Source organism: Carcharhinus amblyrhynchos, unplaced genomic scaffold (genome assembly GCF_965287045.1).
Source record: "Carcharhinus amblyrhynchos unplaced genomic scaffold, sCarAmb.v2.hapA scaffold_39, whole genome shotgun sequence".
NCBI lineage: Eukaryota > Metazoa > Chordata > Chondrichthyes > Carcharhiniformes > Carcharhinidae > Carcharhinus > Carcharhinus amblyrhynchos.
The window spans coordinates 5,718,033-5,736,855 of NW_027649780.1; the positions used below are offsets into that span (position 1 = coordinate 5,718,033).

Sequence of the window (18,823 nt, forward strand, 5' to 3'; positions counted from 1 at the left end):
TAAATCTACACAGAGTTTAAAAGCAATCCGATATCCTTTATAAATATAATGACCAGGTCAGGCTGAAATAACTCACTCATTCGCTCGTGGATGAGGCGGAATCAGATTTTTGAGAGAGCAGTGGAATTAAATCTCTGTATTTTACAGTTAGCAGGCGGGCACAGTATTTGACATGCTGTGTCTCACTGTGATAGTTGGGATGGCACAGCAGTTGCTGTCAATACAAAAACCCCTCAGTACTAATTGACCGAGGCTGGGGCAGTGCTCTGTTTTACAGTCCAGCATTATTTAGAGTGCTGTATTATTTATGTCCCAGCACTACACAAATAACGAAAATTAAGATGGTAAATTTGTGATAACTATTTGATTATCAGTTAGAAGTTTTCAATGACTTGATCATGTGATCCTCTGTGAAATATGAAACATTAGGGCCTACATAAGAGCGAACGGTATCCACCAGTACGATAATAATTCCATGAAAATGCAGTGATTTACTTTCCCTCTGGCTTGTGAATTTTTAAAATACTGACGGATTTCTGTCTATTTTGTGCAGGGATGGTTATTGTATGACCCAGCCTGGAGAATGTGACACTGTGATGGCATGGACGACTGGGGACCAGGGACCATGGTGACGGTGACTGCAGGTAAGAGCCATGCATTTATTTAGTCAGTGTTTGATTTGAGTTTTTGTTTTATATTTTTCTCGATTTTATTAATTCACTTGTTCACTAAAATGTGGTTTGGTGGATTCTGTGCTGAAAATCTTTACAATGTTTCATGTACTTCTGCTTAAAATGGGGGTTATAGAATTCTACTGTTATTTGTCAAAAGTTAATACTGAGTGATTCAGCCTCTCGTGATTTGGTCTTTATCTACTGAGGACAGTGTGTGGCTGGGTTACTTTAAATGCTTTCCTTTTGTTAAACAGTTCGGTATTTCTGCAATGTTTAGTCTCGGTGACATCTAGTGGCAGCGAGTTGCACATCTACTCCACAAGTGTTTGAAATGTCACCTAATCTTTTCAAAATGTGTTAAAGTTTCTACATTAATGCCATGAACATGTTCCGCTTATGCACAATGCTGGTTTTGTTATGTTATTGTTGTGCTCATTGTGATTATTAGTTTCTTTGGTGATGGGCGGATTGGCTGGATTTTAAATTGAGATTTTCTGCCAATGTGAAATTTGATTCTGTTGAAACTGTAGAATTGAGCTGCTTCTGCATGAACCGGGTTTCAGTCCCTCAGTGTTGCATTTTTCTGGTGAGGAGATTGTCTGTCTGGGTGACATTGAATAAAAGAAATTTGCGAAATGTTTTGGCGATTCTGCATTGTTCACACTCCGTGATACTGAGCTGTTATACGGTTTGTGGTTGAATACAAAGTCTGCGGGTTTTAAACTATTTGACGTATGCCTGCACAGAGGAATCAGGCTTTATTGTATTTGTATTTTTTTATAATTGTAACTGATAATTGCTGTAAAACCAAATCACTGTTTATGCCACTCATCCAAAACCTACTTTGCCACTGCATTTACAATTTGGGATACATGCAATGATTTACCTCGGTGGCACCCGATGGCTGTAGCTTTTACTATCCAAATGTTTAAGTATGTTTGAAATCTATTCGAAATATGGCCCAATATGAATAAAATGTGGTAAAGTTTCAATGTTAATTTGTTAGACATATTCCACCTCCTCGCAATGCTATTGCTGTTATTCCAGATTTCTGTTCAGTTTAGCCGTTCAGATATTTGGTGACGGGCTGGTTTGCTGGGTTGGGTACTGAGATTTTCTTCCAATGATATTTTTGATTTTGTTGGATAGATAATTGAGTTGAGCCTCCGTGAAACGGATTCATTCCCTCATTGATGTGTTTTGGTGTGTTTCTGTTGAGGAGGTTCTGTGGTTCGGTCACTGTGAATGTTTGTAGTGCGTGAAATGGTTTGGTGTTTCAGCATTGTTTCTGCATTGTTTAAACTCGGTGACACTGAGCTGTTGCATGTTTTCTGGTTGAGTGCAAACAATCTATGATTTCGAAAATCCTTGTAGGGCGGAAACAGGCAGGTTTTGGGAAAAAATAAAGATATCACAGCATTTTTATAAATTTTAACTAACGTTTACAAATTAAAATAAATCATGACATACAACGTTCATTCGGAGACTAACTCGTTGCTGTAACTAAAAACTTCTCATTAACAAATTTAATCGTAAAATGAAAATAAAGCAAATATTTTTAAATCGCTAATATAACTCCATATTCAACAAAGATTATTTTATATTAATATCATTATTCATTAATCCCTCCTAATAGTTCTGGTGTGCGTTGCACACAACGAACATTTTCAGAAACGTTTCTAGGCTGGAAATATTTTGTGATAATTTCAAAAACTATTTCAATGATAACAAGCTGTTTCCACAGCGGCGCTCAGTTCAACGAGATACTTTGCATTGATTGTTATATCCTGATGAAGTTCGCATTCACTTACATATGAGTTTTGGAGAATAGGACGTTGCTATTTGGCAATTTTTGTGTCCGATTATTACATTCTTTCTGCGCAGGCTCAACATTCCTTCCAAGTAATTTATAGTTGGATGCCGAGATAATTAATCACTAATCTCATCTCAAAATTTGTGAAATGGGTTGGTGTTTCTCAATTGCTTCTGTATTCTTTAAGCTCAGTGATCCTGAGTGGTTACACTTTTTCCAGCTAAATGACAAAAGAGACAAAATACGTCTAAAAATCCTTGTCAGGATAAAACAAACGGGTATCGGAAAAAAACAAAATATATGTTAGAGCATTTTATTCATGTTAACTGATGCTTACAGTTTAAAATAAATCATGAATTATAATTCACACTGTGTCACTATATCTGTGTTAGGGACATTACACTACCCTAAATTTGTTACATTTGAGGCGCTCATTTTCAGAAAAAAATGTTTTTTGACCAATTTTCGAGATTTGAGACAGACAGGGAGCGGTAGATAAACTTCGAAAGGAATTTTGAAATGAATATCAGCTTAACTTAAAATAAGTTACTGATTTTTGTTGTCGAAATGTGACAATTGATCAATTAGAATCCCTCAGTTTGAATGAACTTGACAGAGTGAACACAGTTTTCTGACAGGTGGAATTCGCCAACACTAAGCAATTGTTTTTATAACGGTGTTTGAATTGTCATAAGGTGTCCATAGAAACGGGCTAGAGATTGACAATACTTGAAATTCAAAAAGATTAATTTACATAAAAATATTATGATAATATTATAAAACTAATAATAACATCCTGTCTCCATTACTGCTGAACACAGAATAGAGTTATTGGGTGAATAAATGATAGAATAGAGGAATTGATTCTAATTGAGCATGATGTTTAATTCTTATTAAATATTACACTGAAGAACAGATCTCGACTTATTTTGTGCATCATGTTTCAGTGTTGGACAGGATTTGAATGAATTCTCCTCATTGAATTTTTCACTGTTTAATTCAGATTTTCTTAAATTAAACGATATGTTCAGTAACTAAATTATATGGATTGTCTAAATTATTAAATCTAAGAAGCAATTTGATTGATCTCAAACTGCCAGGCCGTTATAGCAAATGCAAATTCAGAAGCATGCATTTTTAACACGTTTGTATGTTATAATAAGACATCTGGAGTAAAAGTGGAAATGAAAAACACTTATAATGTGATTCGAATTAAGCAAATGAATTACAGATGTCTGAATATTTCCACTCGGTAATTTGAAGTTTATTCTTTTAGATTTAGTTGGAACCTAATTACTTCACAAATGTTCCAGGCAAAGACAAGTTTTGAATGATTGAAAACTGATTTTATTACGGAGTACAAATCAATAACAGGAGAACTAACTGCCAATTAATAATAACAAAATATAATATTGGTGCTAATTAATCCAAAACAAAAGACCTTAAGTAGTGTATCGGCGTATAAAATATCATCCATTTTAGAGAACATTTAATTGTATCGAAAATGAATTCAGAAACAAAACATTTCTTTACTCGGCTATGCTCAGCTTGATAAAGCATTTTGCTTTGATTATTTTGTTGATTACATTTAATTGAGAAATTAGATCAAATCAGGTAATTTTCAATGTAAATTTTTCTTGGTTAGTTTAATTCTTACTGTGTCACAGCATCTCTGTAGGGACATTGAATCGTTACTGTGTCAGTGAATCTCTGTTAGGGACATTTAACTGTTACCGTGTCACTGCATCTCTGTTAGGGACATTGAACTGTCCCGAATCTGTTATTTTTGATTGCTCGTTTTCAGCGAAATTACATTTTACATTGTTTTCGAGAGGTGATACAGACAGAGATAAATCATTAAAAGTCGAAGGGAGTTTTCAAATGAATATCAGTTGAATTTAAAATAAGTTATTGATTATCTGTTGTTGTAAGTTGAACATTGATCAATGAGAATCCAACAGTTTGAATGAAATTCACAGATTGAACCGATCAACCTGCTGGGAACTCGACTGTTGCACCGTTTGTCTGTTCTGTTTTTGTACGCGTGATCACTGCGTTGGGACCAGGAATCTCCCTGACTGGTTGTAAACCTTTTGGTTCCTTCTGCTGTATTTCGGGGAGTGTAATTTGATTTATTACTTCAATACACTTGTATCTGTGAGAAATGTGACAGTTTGACTTGATGTTTGACTCGGTGTCTCAGAAATGAGATCCCTAAAGCATATTGTGACCATCAGAGAGAGCAGACACTTCAAACTGTAGAGGGAGAATAGGGTAATTTTTTTAGCAATGATGGACTGGCCTTGGGAATGTTCGATGAGCAAATACAAAGTGAGATTTACCATATTGTGCTCCATACTACAGCAGTCCCTGAGCTGTTTAGCATGACAGTTGAAGGGTCAAATTCATTTGCATCTTAGTTTTAATCTTCTAAAGTCGTTTAAAGTCATTCGGCCAGAATTTTTAATATTCCCTAATTGTTCCTTCACAAAGTGTTGATATGAAGCATCCTCGACTGACTGCAGTCCATATGCTGCAGGCATTCGCCGTGCTGTAAGGCAGAAAGTTCCAGGATTTTGACCCAGCGACTATGAATGAAGTGAGATATTGTTTCAAGTCAGGATGGTGTGTGTTTTGGAGGGGAGCTTGCAGCTAATAGTGTTCGTATGTGACTGCTACCCTTGTCCTGTTAGGATGTAAAGGCAGCGGGTTTGGACAGTGTATTCTATGGAGCCTTGGTGAGTTGTTGCAGTGTATTTTGTATATAATACACACTGCTGACATTGCTTGTTAGTTATGGAGAGACCGAATAGGGCGAATGAGGGGGCGGGTAATCTTGTGGGTGGCTTTGCCCTGGATTGTGTCAAATTTGGTGAGATTTTACAAGTTTCGCTCCTTGAGGAAAAAGGAAATTATTCAATTGTGACAGACTTGTGAAAGATTTAAATGTTTTTCCAACCTTTGTCCCGCAGCCCCTATTGTGCTCACTTGTCACTCCCACTTACTGTGTGCGTGGGTGAGTACGTGTGGAGTGAGTGTGCTTTTCCAGATTGAATCATCCAGATTGAGACTTACGCACATCACACACTCTCACACACATAAATACACACATACACACCTTCATATTCTCTCACAACTGCACACATATATACGCACAATTACTTTTTCTCTCATACCATATCTCTCTCCTACATTCTCTTTCTCTCACAGTCCAAATACTCTCTCTCAAATACAAATACAGACATACTCTCGCTCTCTCAATCAGTCTCTCATACCTTCATACACAAAAGCACTCACGCACAGAACCCCATACACATTCTCTCTTACACGCAGACACACACACTCACACAAGCACAGCCTCACGCTCTCGCACACAGACTCTCTCCCCCACACTCTGTCACACACGCTGTTGTCTCACATTTATTCACGCACACTCTCCCCCAATTCTTCTTGCACACGCATATCTCTCTCTCTCTCTCATACACACATATATTTCTATCTCTCTTGCACACACTATTTCGCACCTGTACATTCTTGCTCTCACATACTAGTCTCTCACAAACACCCTCTCACATAGACCCATTCACACACTCTAACACGCACTCTTACACACAGACACAATCTCCCACATAAGCACAGTCTCGAACACACATTCTCTGTCACACACACACACACACACACACACACACACACACACACACACACACACTCACACACACACGCGCACATACACGCACTGTCCCTCTCACGTTCTCTCTTCAGTACTCTCACTCCGTCTCACACTCATTCACATGCTCTCTCTCTCTCTCATACGAACACTTGCAGACGCATTCTTTCACACAGGCACATATTTCTCTTTCACACGCTCAATCCCTTACGCATTGTCTCACACTTGCACAATCTTGCTCTCAAACACACTCTCTCAAACATCACTCTATCACACGCACACATTCTCTCCGTCTCTTACACACGAACACACATGTGTACGTAATGTATCTCTTAAACACTCCAAATATCACAGACACATGTTCTCTTAACAGTTATTTCACTCACACACACTCACACATCTACTGTATCTAATTTTCACACTTTTTCTCGCTCACACATGCTCTGCTCGCCCATCCACACAACACACACACACACATTGAAGTACAGAGACACACTCTCACACACATTAAGAATAACTCTTCAAACACAGTCTTCTCACACACACACACATTCTCTATTTCACAGATCCTTTCTCTCACACACACTTCTCTTGCACACACAGATCACTGTCTCACACACATGCAAAAGTATTCATGTGTCTGATGCCCTCTCACACACAACGTCTCTCTCTCACACACGAAACTCTCTCTCTCTCTGACACACACACTCACACTCACACACACATACTTAAAACACACTGCTTCTACCACCCACACACATTGCACACATCTTTCTCACTCACACGCAATCCCATGCGCCCTTTCACACACTCATGAACATATTATTTTGCTTTCCAACAGACACACTGTCCCCTCTTGCAAACGCAGCCCACTGTCTCAGACACGTGCAAATGCAGTCTATCACTCACAGGTACCTTGACACACACGTTCACCCTCTCTCTCTCACACGCGCTCACACACACACACACGCCCAAACACCCTCTCACACATTTTCCATCTCACATACGTCAGAGTGACTGTCCTTGGCATCATAGAATAGAATCATAGGATCCTACAGTGGTTAAGGAGGACATTTAACCCATCGAGTCTGCAACAACAGCAATCCCACCAAAGTCCTATACCCATAACCACAGGTATTTACCTTAACTAGTCTCCCTGACACCATGGGGCAATTTAGCATGGCCAATCCACCGAACCCGCACATGTTTGGACTGTGGGAGGAAACAGGAGCACCCGAAGGCCACCAAAGCAGACACAGGGTGAACTTGCTAACTCCACACACAATGACCCATATCGGGAATTGAACTGTGAGGTAGCAGCGCTAATCACTGTCACCGCGCCCATACCACCCCGACCCCACCCCCCCCAACCCCCAAATAACATTTGAAAGAGGGTGGGATCGAGGAGCCCGAGTAAAACTCAAGTGAATAAGTTTCGGCGGGAAATTCTTCTCTGTTTGGAGTTATATTCAGCACAAAGCAAGATGGTATTTGTTGTTGGAGGTCAAACATTTAAGTTGAGATATCACTGCAGGAGTTCGGCAGGGGACTGTTCTGGGACCAACAATCTTCTATTGCTTCATCAATGACACATTCCATCCAACATGAGGTCAGAAGTAGGGATTTCCATGTGTTACACTGGACATAAAGGCACAATAAATAAAGAGGAACTTTCCTGAGACTAAGGCCGCCTGGCTTCCCAATACTGGTGTAAACTTGGTGTTTGATTCCTGTGTGACCCTAGTTTTACTGGAAGCTTCCCTTCCAGCTCCCTCAGTCTGTCTATTTGTTCACTGATCCGTGTTTCTTAAAGAAAGGCCCCGACATTAAAGCAGCTGCCCAGTGATCTACACTGATTCCTGACTTTACACAGCCCTGTTACTGAAAGCTGATCAATGGAGAGAATCGGGAAAAGATCGATGGAGAGGGAGAGGAGGAGGTGGCTCACTGACTCTCTCACCCTCACCCACACTTACTCACTCACCCTCAATCTCTCATCCTCACTCAAAGAACTTCCCTCACTCACCCTCACTTACCCACCTTCCCTCACTGACACAATCTCACTCACTCACCGTCATTCATTCACCCTCACTCACTCATCCCCAATCACTCATCCTCAATCACTCAACTTCACTCATCCCCACTTACTCACTCTCACTGACTCACTCTCACTCACTCATCCCCAATCACTCATCCCCAATCACTCAACTTCACTCATCCCCACTTACTCACTCTCACTGACTCACTCTCACTCATTCATCCTCACTCATGCTTACTCACTCACCCTTGCTCACGCATCCACCCTCACGCACTCAACCTCACGCATCCACCCTCACGCACTCAACCTCACGCACTCAACCTCACGCACTCAACCTCACGCACTCAACCTCACGCACTCAACCTCACGCACTCACCCTCACGCACTCACCCTCACGCACTCAACCTCACGCACTCAACCTCACGCACTCACCCTCAGAAATTCACTGATCCTCATTCACCCTGAGTCATTCACCGTCACACACTCACACACTCACTCACAATTTCTCACTCATATTCGCTCACTCAAACTCATCCATCCTCACTCACTCACCCACACTCACTCACAAACCCTCATTCAACTTCACTCGTTCAACCTCAATCATACACCCTGATTCACTCATCCACACACCCTCACTTACTCACTCATATTCGCTCACTCACTTCCATTCACTCACTCCCACACCCTCACTCACGCACTCACGTTCACTCACTCACGCACACTCACCCTTATACACCCTCACTTACACGCCCTCATTCACTCATTGTCACTCAGCCACCCACACTCATACACCATCGCTCACTCAACCTCACTCACTAAACCTCACTCACTGACTTACAGCCTCAGTCAGACGCCAACATTCATACTCACCTTCATTCATTTATCCCACTAGTCCACTCTCACTCACCCAGTCTTACTCACTCTCACTCACCCTCACTCACCGCACTTCCCCACTCTCACTCGTCCAGTCTCACTCACTCTTACTCACACTCACTCACCTACCCACCCTCACTCACCCATACTCACCCCCACAGACTCAAGCTCAATGACCCTCTCTCACACACTTACACCACCTCACCCATTGAAACTTACTCAGACTCACGCACCCACATTCACTTACACACCCTCACATACTGACCATCACTCAACTTCATGCACCCTAACTCACAGATCCTCAATCACTCATCCTCGCTCAAATACCTTCACTCACTCACCCTCACTCCTCCACCGATCCTCATTCATTTTATCTCACACACTCTCACAGGCCACCCTCAATAACACGCCCTCACTCATTCAATCTCACCCTCACTTACTCAGTCACATTCACTTCCTGATCCTCATTCACTCACTCTCACTCACCCACCTCCACTAACCTTCACGCATCCTCACTCACTCTCCCTCATTCTTGCTTTCTTGCTTACCTACACTCATCCAGCCACCTTCACTCACATTCAGCCACCTTCACTCACCTACCCTCTCTCACACACCCTCATTTACTCACGCTCTCTCACCCTTATCCACACTTACTCACCCTCAATCACTCATCCTCACTCAAAGAACTTCACTCACTCACCCTCCCTTACCCACTTTCTGTCACTCACACAACATCACTCATCCACTCTCACTCATTCAATCACTCACCCTCACGCACTCATATTCTCTCACTCACACTCATTGAATCTGTGTGGGGAAGTCTGCAACGAGAGCAGTTTGTTGTTTAAATGTGGGATCTGCCCTGGGAGTGCACAGAGCTGGAGGGAATCGCTGGGGGCTCGGGGCCAGGGACAATGGCAACGAGTGAGGGGAGAAAAGGAGGCGTGGGAAAGGGCAGACAGTGGGGGGTGGGGGGTGCAGAGAGGCGGGGGAAGGGCAGAGAGGCGGGGAAAATGGCACACAGCTGGGGAACAGGGCAAAAAGCCAGGAGAAATGGCAGAGAGAGAGGAGAAAGGGTAGGGAGCAAGGGGAAAGAGCAGAGAGACCAGTGAAAGGGGAGAGAGCCAGGAGAAAGGACAGAGATGGGGGAAAAGGTCGTAAGACCAGGGAAAGAGGAAAGAGCCAGAAGAAAGGGCAGAGAGGCAGGAGAAAGGGCAGAGAGCGCAGGGGAAAGGGCAAGAGAGTCAGGGGGAAAGGTCAGAGGGCTGGAGGAAAGGAGAAAGAGGATAGGGAGCATGGACAGAGTGCAGAGAGCTGGGGGAAAGCGTCGGGGGCTGAGACGGGGGAAAGGGCATAGAGCTGAAGGGAAGTGTAGAGAGCCAGGTGGAAATACAGAGAGCTGGATGAAAAGCAAAAAGAGCCACAGTGAAAGGCAGAGAGCCAGGGGAAAGGGGCAAAGAGCTGGGGAAAATGGGCAGAAAGCGGGAGACGGACGGGCGGAGTGAGGAGGCTCAAAATAGAGCTAGCACCACAATCAGCTCATGTGTAATCTCAGTGAATGATGGAGGAGACTTCAGGGCCCGAATAAACAAACAAAGAACAAAGACCAACACAGCACGGGAAACAGGCCCTTCGGCCCAACGAGCCCACGCCGCCATCTTAACAATGTGTTTTTCCTACACCTCCCTCGACCCATGTCTTTGCTTATGGTACCCCCATTGGAAACCAGATTCAGGGGAGAATAATTTAGGGACAATTTGTTACACCAATCAGCCTAAGAGCACATCTTTGGGGTGTGGGAGGAAACCGGAGCACCCGGAGGAAACCCACGCAACCACAGGGAGAATGCGCAAACTGCCACAGACATTGGCCCAAATCCATGTATCTGCCCAGCAAACAGTGATAGTCACTGAGCTGTTGTGGTGCCCATCTGCTGGTCCAGTTTTAAGCATACACAAACGACGCGAAGTACTAGGCTACTCTCAAAACATCCAAGAGCAGCCCACGCATGACCCACCGTGTGCATGCCCCTCGTTAGACAACAAGGTGGACCCTTGCTATTAGTTGGCGAACTCTTGCTATTAATGTCTGATCCTTCAATTCGTCAATGTTGCATTTATTTGAATTTGTAATTCCAGTTCGAGTTTCCTGATCATTCAGTACGTATTCATCCTGTAGGTATTTTTGACGCAAAGTCACTCATCTTCGTTTTGTGGAGGGAGAGGCAGTGAGTTGGAGAGAGGAAGGGGCATCAATCATAAGAACATAAGAACATAAGAAATAGAAGCAGGAGTAGGCCAACTAGCCCTTCGAGCCTGCCCCGCCATTCAATAAGATCATGGCTGATCTGTCGTGGCTCAGTTCCACATTCCCGCCCGCTCCCCATAACCCTTAATCCCCTCTCTTATCAAAAACCCATCAACCCGCGTCTTAAAAATATTTAGCGAGGTAGCCTCCACCACTTCAACGGGCAGAGAATTCCAGAGATTCACCACCCTTTGAGTGAAGAAGTTCCTCCTCAACTCTGTTCTAAACCACGCCCCCTTTATCTTGAGGCTGTGCCCCCTAGTCCTGCTATCCTTTCTGAGCAGGAAGAGTCTCTCCACCTCTATCCTATCCATCCCATTCATCATCTTATACGTCTCAATGAGATCTCCCCTCATTCTTCTAAACTCTAACGAGTACAAGCCTAATTTATTCAGCCTCTCCTCATAGCTCAACCCCCTCAACTCCGGCATCAGCCTAGTAAACCTCCTCTGCACTTCCTCCGAGGCCAAAATATCCTTGCGTAAGTACGGCGCCCAAAACTGCACACTGTACTCCAGCTGCGGCCTCACCAATGCCCTGTACAGCTGTAGCAAGACCTCCCTACTTTTATATTCAATCCCCCTCGCGATGAAGGCCAGCATCCCATTCGCCTTCCTGACCACCTGCTGCACCTGCAAGCTGGGTTTTTGCCACTCATGCACAAGGACCCCGAGGTCCCTCTGCACCGTCGCCTGCTGCAGTTTTTCTCCACGTAAGTAATAATCCTTCCTACCATTATTCCTACCAAAGTGGACCACCTCGCACTTGCCAACATTAAATTCCATTTGCCATTCCCTGGCCCATTCGCCCAGCCTATCTAGATCCTTCTGTAGACTCTCCCCACCCTCCGCACAATTTGCCTTTCCACCAATTTTGGTGTCATCAGCAAATTTCGACACCCTACACTCGGTTCCCTCCTCCAGATCATCTAAATAAATGGTAAATAGCTGAGGCCCCAGCACCGACCCCTGGGGCACTCCACTAGTCACCATCCGCCAATCCGAATAGCACCCATTGACCCCCACTCTCTGCCTCCTATTTGACAACCAGTCCTCTATCCATGCTAACACCCTACCCCCAACTCCATGCCCCCTGACCTTCTGCAATAACCTCTTGTGAGGTACCTTGTCAAACGCCTTCTGAAAATCAAGAAAGACCACATCCACCGGCTCTCCTCTATCCACCGCCCTAGACACATCCTCATAGAACTCCAGTAAATTTGTCAGACACGACTTCCCTTTAACGAAACCGTGCTGCGTCTGCTCTATCAAGCAGTTCCCCTCAAGATGCCAGTTTGAACACAGGCAATTTCCAAAACTAGCGTGGAGATGCTGGCGTTAGGTTGGTGTGGGTACAGTAAGGATTCTCCCAACACCAGGTTAAAGTCAATAGGTTTATTTGGAATCGCGAGCTTTTGGAGATCCCTCATCTGGTGAGTGGATGATATGAATGAAGAGACAACTTCTTCATCACAAAGTGCTGTTGTTTGAGAAATAAATAGTTGCTGCAATAATGGAGAAAATCTTTGCTCTTCTCTGTTAATCCAATGAATGATATGTCATTTTGAGACTATCAGAATGTTTTTTACTTCCTAATTTGATAGAGGTGGAAACGGGGATATGAGTTTCTACAGAGATGGTGATTCCCAAATGATAGAAGTCACATAACCTCAAAGGTGGATGTTGGTTTTAATCGGGAAATATTAGGATAAGTTCATAATTCTAATCAATGTTTGAGACAGGAGCATAAAAAATAGCAGCTGGAGTGGGCCATGCAACCCTTTGAGCCCACTCCGCCATTCACTTTGGTCAGAGCTCGTCAATACCTGATCATACCTACTACTCATATCCCTTTAACACCAAAAGCTATATCTAATACAGTAACATCTTTGTAAAAATATGTTTGATGACTTAATAAACGCAAATAAGAGTATAACTTGTTCAATCGCCTATTCTTTCCTAGCGACACCATCTCCGCCCACACTCTACAGCCTGGTCTCCTCCTGTCAGCAACACAACTCCGATGGCTTCGTCACCTATGGATGTTTGGCGATGGACTACTTTCCAGATGTCTCCAAACTGACCTGGAAGAAAAATGGGCAACAAATCACCTCTGGGTTTAAGACTTACCCATCAGTGAGAAACATGAAGGGAACCTACACCCTGGGCAGCCAGTTCACCATCACCGACTCAGCGGGAGAATGCCCCAAAATTGAGTGTGAGGTTCAACACAGCAGCTCAGTCAAGAGCGTTGAAATGCAATGTAAGTGTTGTGTAGCTTGCGTAAAACAGAAACGCTGTGGAAAATCTGTGTAGGGTCTTGGTTATAACTCATTTAAATAGATGTACATAACCTGGACCCATGGATTGTCCCGGTTAGTGTCTATTGACTGCAAATGAGTTAGTAATGTAGAAAGAAGTGTGATTGATCAACATCTTCTGCAGGAAATGACTGATGTGTGTATTCTGAAGGTCCTAAAGATGACATCCACCCAACTGTTATCCTCACTGTGAGTTCCAGTGAAGAAATCACACGCAGGAAATTTGCAACCATCGTCTGTTCAATCATCGATTTCCACCCAAAGTCAATGACGGTGAAGTGGCTGAAGAATGGGGAACCCATGGATTCAGGAATTGTCACCTCTCCCGCCTGGAAAGCAAACGGGAACTTCACGGCCAGCAGTCGGCTGACAGTCTCCGCTCGGGAATGGATCAGCAAAGCGGTCTATACCTGCCAGGTCACTCATCAAGGATTCACTCAGAGTCAGAACATCAGCGCATCTCTGGGTAAGAGACTCAAACCGAGGATAAAATGCACCATTCTGATGTTAATCGGAATTCGGGATCTATTAACGTTAGTGCAAAGCATCGAACAACTTCTAATTTACTGACATGTTGTTTGCTGCATTGGGACACTGCCCCATTCAGAATTTGATCCCAGCAGCAATTTTTGTTATTCCTTCATGAGATGTGCATTTATTTCCCATCCCTGAGGGCACTTAATAGTCAACCAAGCTGTGGATCTGGAGTCACGTGCATGCCAGGCCAGATAAAGACGGCAGATTTACTTTTCTAAAGAACATTCGTGAACCAGGTGGGCTTTTACAACAATGACCTCATGATGATCATTTGACTTAGAATTATAGATTTTTATTAAATTCACATTTCACCATCTACAGTGCTGAGATTCGAATCTATTTCCCCACAGTCTTGCCCTAGGTTACAAGCCCATTGACAACACACCATGCCACTTCCTCCCTTTGAATTAGTGCTCCCTTCCATTTTAAATATAGTTAGCGAGGTGGCCTTGCTGTCAGCTTTTTCCTGAGACAGCGGGTAAGATTTGGAGAGACAGTAGGTATCGGACTGTTTCACAGATCACAGCATAGGGGTAAAATGCTGCAAAGTGCATTCATCCTATTTATAAATCAATGACAAGTACCTTGTTCCTGAATTCACATGGTATATTTATTTGGGAATGCTGCAATGCTGATTCGTGAGAATGATACTGCTGCTAAAATATTTTAATCAAGAGATTAATTTCACAGAGCAAGCTGGTTTGCCATTGTCTATAGAAGTTTAAAGGTTATACTTAGAGATTGATATCTCGAAGGCGACCTTTTCCCCTTTAGGCTGAGTACTACAATCCTGCTTCTGAAGGGGTAACTGGTGTTGATTTTCATTTGCCATTCACAGATCCTACCGAGTGCCATGATTCCACAGTGACGATACAGCCACCGCCGATGGAACAGGTCTTACTGGAGGCGACCGTGACCTTAACCTGCATCATTTCTAATGCTCCTTATGGAGTCAACGTGTCCTGGATCCGAGACAGGAAGTATTTGAAATCAGAAATTGCCGAAAAGCCTGGAGCAGATCCTGACAGCGTGGTGAGCAAATTATATATCTCGACGCAAACCTGGCTGAGTGGGGCTGTGTTTTACTGCGTGGTGAACCATAAGGATCTGCCGACTCCTTTAAGAAAATCCATCCACAAGGAAACAGGTGAGCTGGGAGATTGAAGCAATAAATGTGTTACTGTGTCTATCTCCAGTGTAAGTGCAATGGTCAATATTTAGTACTCAGTGTATTAATGGTCTCCCCTGGGTGGTGGAGTTTCTGGTGCAGATGGAGGAGGAGAAAGTGGGTTCCCGGACACGCGTCCTCTGTTTGAATAGAGGGGAGTACGGTAGGATGAGAGAAGAATTGGCGAATGTGGACTGGGGGAGCGCGTTGGAGGGAGGGTCTGTTGAGGAGCAGTGGAGGATCTTTAAGGAGATCTTTCTTGGTGCTCAGCAGAAATTTATTCCGATGGTCAAAAAGGATAGTAGGAGGAGAGGTAATAAGCCGTGGATAACGAAGGAGGTGAAGGAAAGTGTTAAACTAAAAGCGGAGGAATTTAGAGTAGCTAAGAGTAGTGGGCGAGAAGAGGATTGGGAGAGGTTTAAATGTCAACAAAGATTGACAAAGAAGTTGATAAAGAAGGGTAGGAGAAACTATGAAGCTGGGCTAGCGCTTAATATAAAAAAGGATAGCAAGAGTTTTTATAAATATATAAAAAGGAAGAGGCTGGCTAGGGTGAATGTTGGTCCTTTAGAGGATGAGAAAGGGGACCTAGTGGTAGGGGATGGGGATATGGCTAAGGTATTGCATAACTTTTTTGTTTCTGTCTTCACGGAGCAGGACGTGAATAATTTGCCGGGTGTTAGCGATGGAAAGGTGGTAGGACTGGAGGGTCTTAATGGCATTACTGTTACTAGAGAGGCGGTGCTCGACAGACTGGAGGGGCTGATTGTGGACAAGTCCCCAGGACCGGATGGAATGCATCCGAGGGTTCTGAAAGAAATGGCGGAGGTGATAGTGGATGCCTTGGTGGTTATTTTCCAGACGTCGCTGGATTCCGGGGAAGTGCCGGATGATTGGAAAACGGCTAATGTTACGCCGTTGTTTAAGAAGGGTGCCAGGGAAAAGGCGGGGAATTACAGGCCGGTCAGTTTAACGTCTGTGGTAGGTAAAATGTTAGAATCTGTCATTAAGGGGGAAATTGCGAGGCATCTTGAAGGGAATTGCTTGATAGAGCGGACGCAGCACGGTTTCATTAAAGGGAAGTCGTGTCTGACAAATTTACTGGAGTTCTATGAGGATGTGTCTAGGGCGGTGGATAGAGGAGAGCCGGTGGATGTGGTCTTTCTGGATTTTCAGAAGGCGTTTGACAAAGTACCTCACAAGAGGTTATTGCAGAAGGTCGAGGGACATGGAGTTGGGGGTAGGGTGTTAGCGTGGATAGAGGATTGGTTGTCAAATAGGAGGCAGAGAGTGGGGGTCAACGGGTGCTATTCGGATTGGCGGATGGTGACTAGTGGAGTGCCCCAGGGGTCGGTGCGGGGGCCTCAGCTTTTTACCATTTATATAGATGATCTGGAGGAGGGAACCGAGTGTAGGGTGTCGAAATTTGCTGATGACACCAAGATTGGGGGAACGGCAAATTGTGCGGAGGGTGTGGAGAGTCTACAGAAGGATCTAGATCGGCTGGGCGAATGGGCAAGGAAATGGCAAATGGAATTTAATGTTGGCAAGTGTGAGGTGGTCCACTTTGGTAGGAAGAATGGTAGGAAGGACTATTACTTACGGGGCGAAAAACTGCAGCAGGCGACGGTGCAGAGGGACCTCGGGGTCCTTGTGCATGAGTGGCAAAAACCTCGCTTGCAGGTGCAGCAGGTGGTCAGGAAGGCGAATGGGATGCTGGCCTTCATAGCGAGGGGGATTGAATATAAAAGTAGGGAGGTCTTGCTGCAGCTGTATAGGGCATTGGTGAGGCCGCAGCTGGAGTACTGTGTGCAGTTTTGGGCGCCGCACCTGCGCAAAGATATTTTGGCCTTGGAGGGAGTGCAGAGGAGGTTTACTAGGCTGATACCGGAGTTGAGGGGGTTGAGCTATGAGGAGAGGCTGAATAAACTGGGCTTGTACTCGTTAGAGTTTAGAAGAATGAGGGGAGATCTCATTGAGACGTATAAGATGATGAATGGGATGGATAGGATAGAGGTGGAAAGACTCTTCCCGCTCAAAAAAGACAGTAGGACTAGGGGGCACAGCCTCAAGATAAAAGGGGGGCGGTTTAGAACGGAGTTGAGGAGGAACTTCTTCACTCAAAGGGTGGTGAATCTCTGGAATTCTCTGCCCGTTGAAGTGGTGGAGGCTGCCTCGCTAAATATTTTTAAGACGCGGGTTGATGGGTTTTTGATAAGAGAGGGGATTAAGGGTTATGGGGAGAGGGCGGGAAAGTGGAACTGAGCAGCGACAGATCAGCCATGATCTTATTGAATGGCGGGGCAGGCTCGAAGGGCTCGATGGCCTACTCCTGCTCCTATTTCTTATGTTCTTATGTTCTTAAATGACTCTGGGCCGGTAGATATTTTTACAGGGAAATTTGGTGTGTTGATGAATGAAAAGTGAGCTGAAGGCGATGTTATTGGATTTAGGTCGAAAAAGGAGGGAGGCGTCTGATGTGGAACATAAAAACCAAAAAAAAACAAAAACAGTGTAGTTGGATCGAATAGCCTGATTCTGTGCTCTGAACTTTCTGAAACTTTCCAGTCCAACTCCCTGAGTTATTTGAGAAAACAATTGTGTTCACCACTCCCCAAAGCTGGAAGTCAAAAATGGAAACATTTAAAATCAGAAGAGAAGCATACTTTTCTGATATCTAACCAGCGGTTTCATTGTCTCCAGAATTCTCCAGTTTATTGACATTTAGTGTACATTTTCTGCAGATCCAAATCCACGGGAACCGTCCGTCTCTGTCCTCCTGCCCTCGGCAGAAGAAGTCTCCGCTCAGAGATTCATCTCCCTCAGCTGCTTAGTGAGAGGTTTCTCCCCCCGAGAGATCTTCGTCAAGTGGACCGTCAACGGCAAGCTGGTGAATCCCGGGAACTACAGGAACACCGAGGTGGTGGCGGAGAACGGCAATAGCTCCTTCTTCATGTACAGCCTGTTATCCATTGAAGCAGAGGAATGGTCCAGCGGCGCTTCTTACTCCTGTGTGGTGGGACATGAAGCCATCCCCTTGAAGATCATCAACAGAACAGTTGACAAATCCAGCGGTAAACCCAGTTTTGTGAACATTTCCCTTGCACTGATGGACACTGTTAATTCATGTCAATGAGAATCACTCACTTACATTAAAAACTACAATAAAAATAATAAAAAAAAATTTCCTCAAACGATAAATGCAATTGCCAATTGCTTAATTGATTGTTTTTCAGTTTTACTTCCGTGATATATCTTTAGCTTGAGTCAGATATTTTCAGGTCTCGGATCCAAGTCTTGTTGAACCAGTGCGCCCAGCTCAGATACACCCAGATCCAGTAGAGTATATTCATTACAGGATTCTGCAAAATATCTTCACCGAACTTCCTCCCGCTGAGGAGGAATATGACTACTTCAACATTTCTG

The 18,823-nt window shown here is 44.1% G+C and overlaps 1 protein-coding gene and 1 gene segment (V, D, J or C); both read left to right on the forward strand.

The window, feature by feature from the left end:
* LOC145363699 (uncharacterized) overlaps positions 1 to 18,823 on the forward strand; it is a 375,177-nt gene that overhangs the window by 120,064 nt on the left and 236,290 nt on the right. The window lies entirely within an intron of this gene.
* Positions 602 to 18,739, forward strand: LOC145363474 (Ig heavy chain C region, secreted form-like). The segment is given in 5 exon segments: positions 602 to 644; positions 13,335 to 13,634; positions 13,844 to 14,158; positions 15,068 to 15,261; positions 18,659 to 18,739. Coding segments are annotated over 5 exon segments (933 nt in total).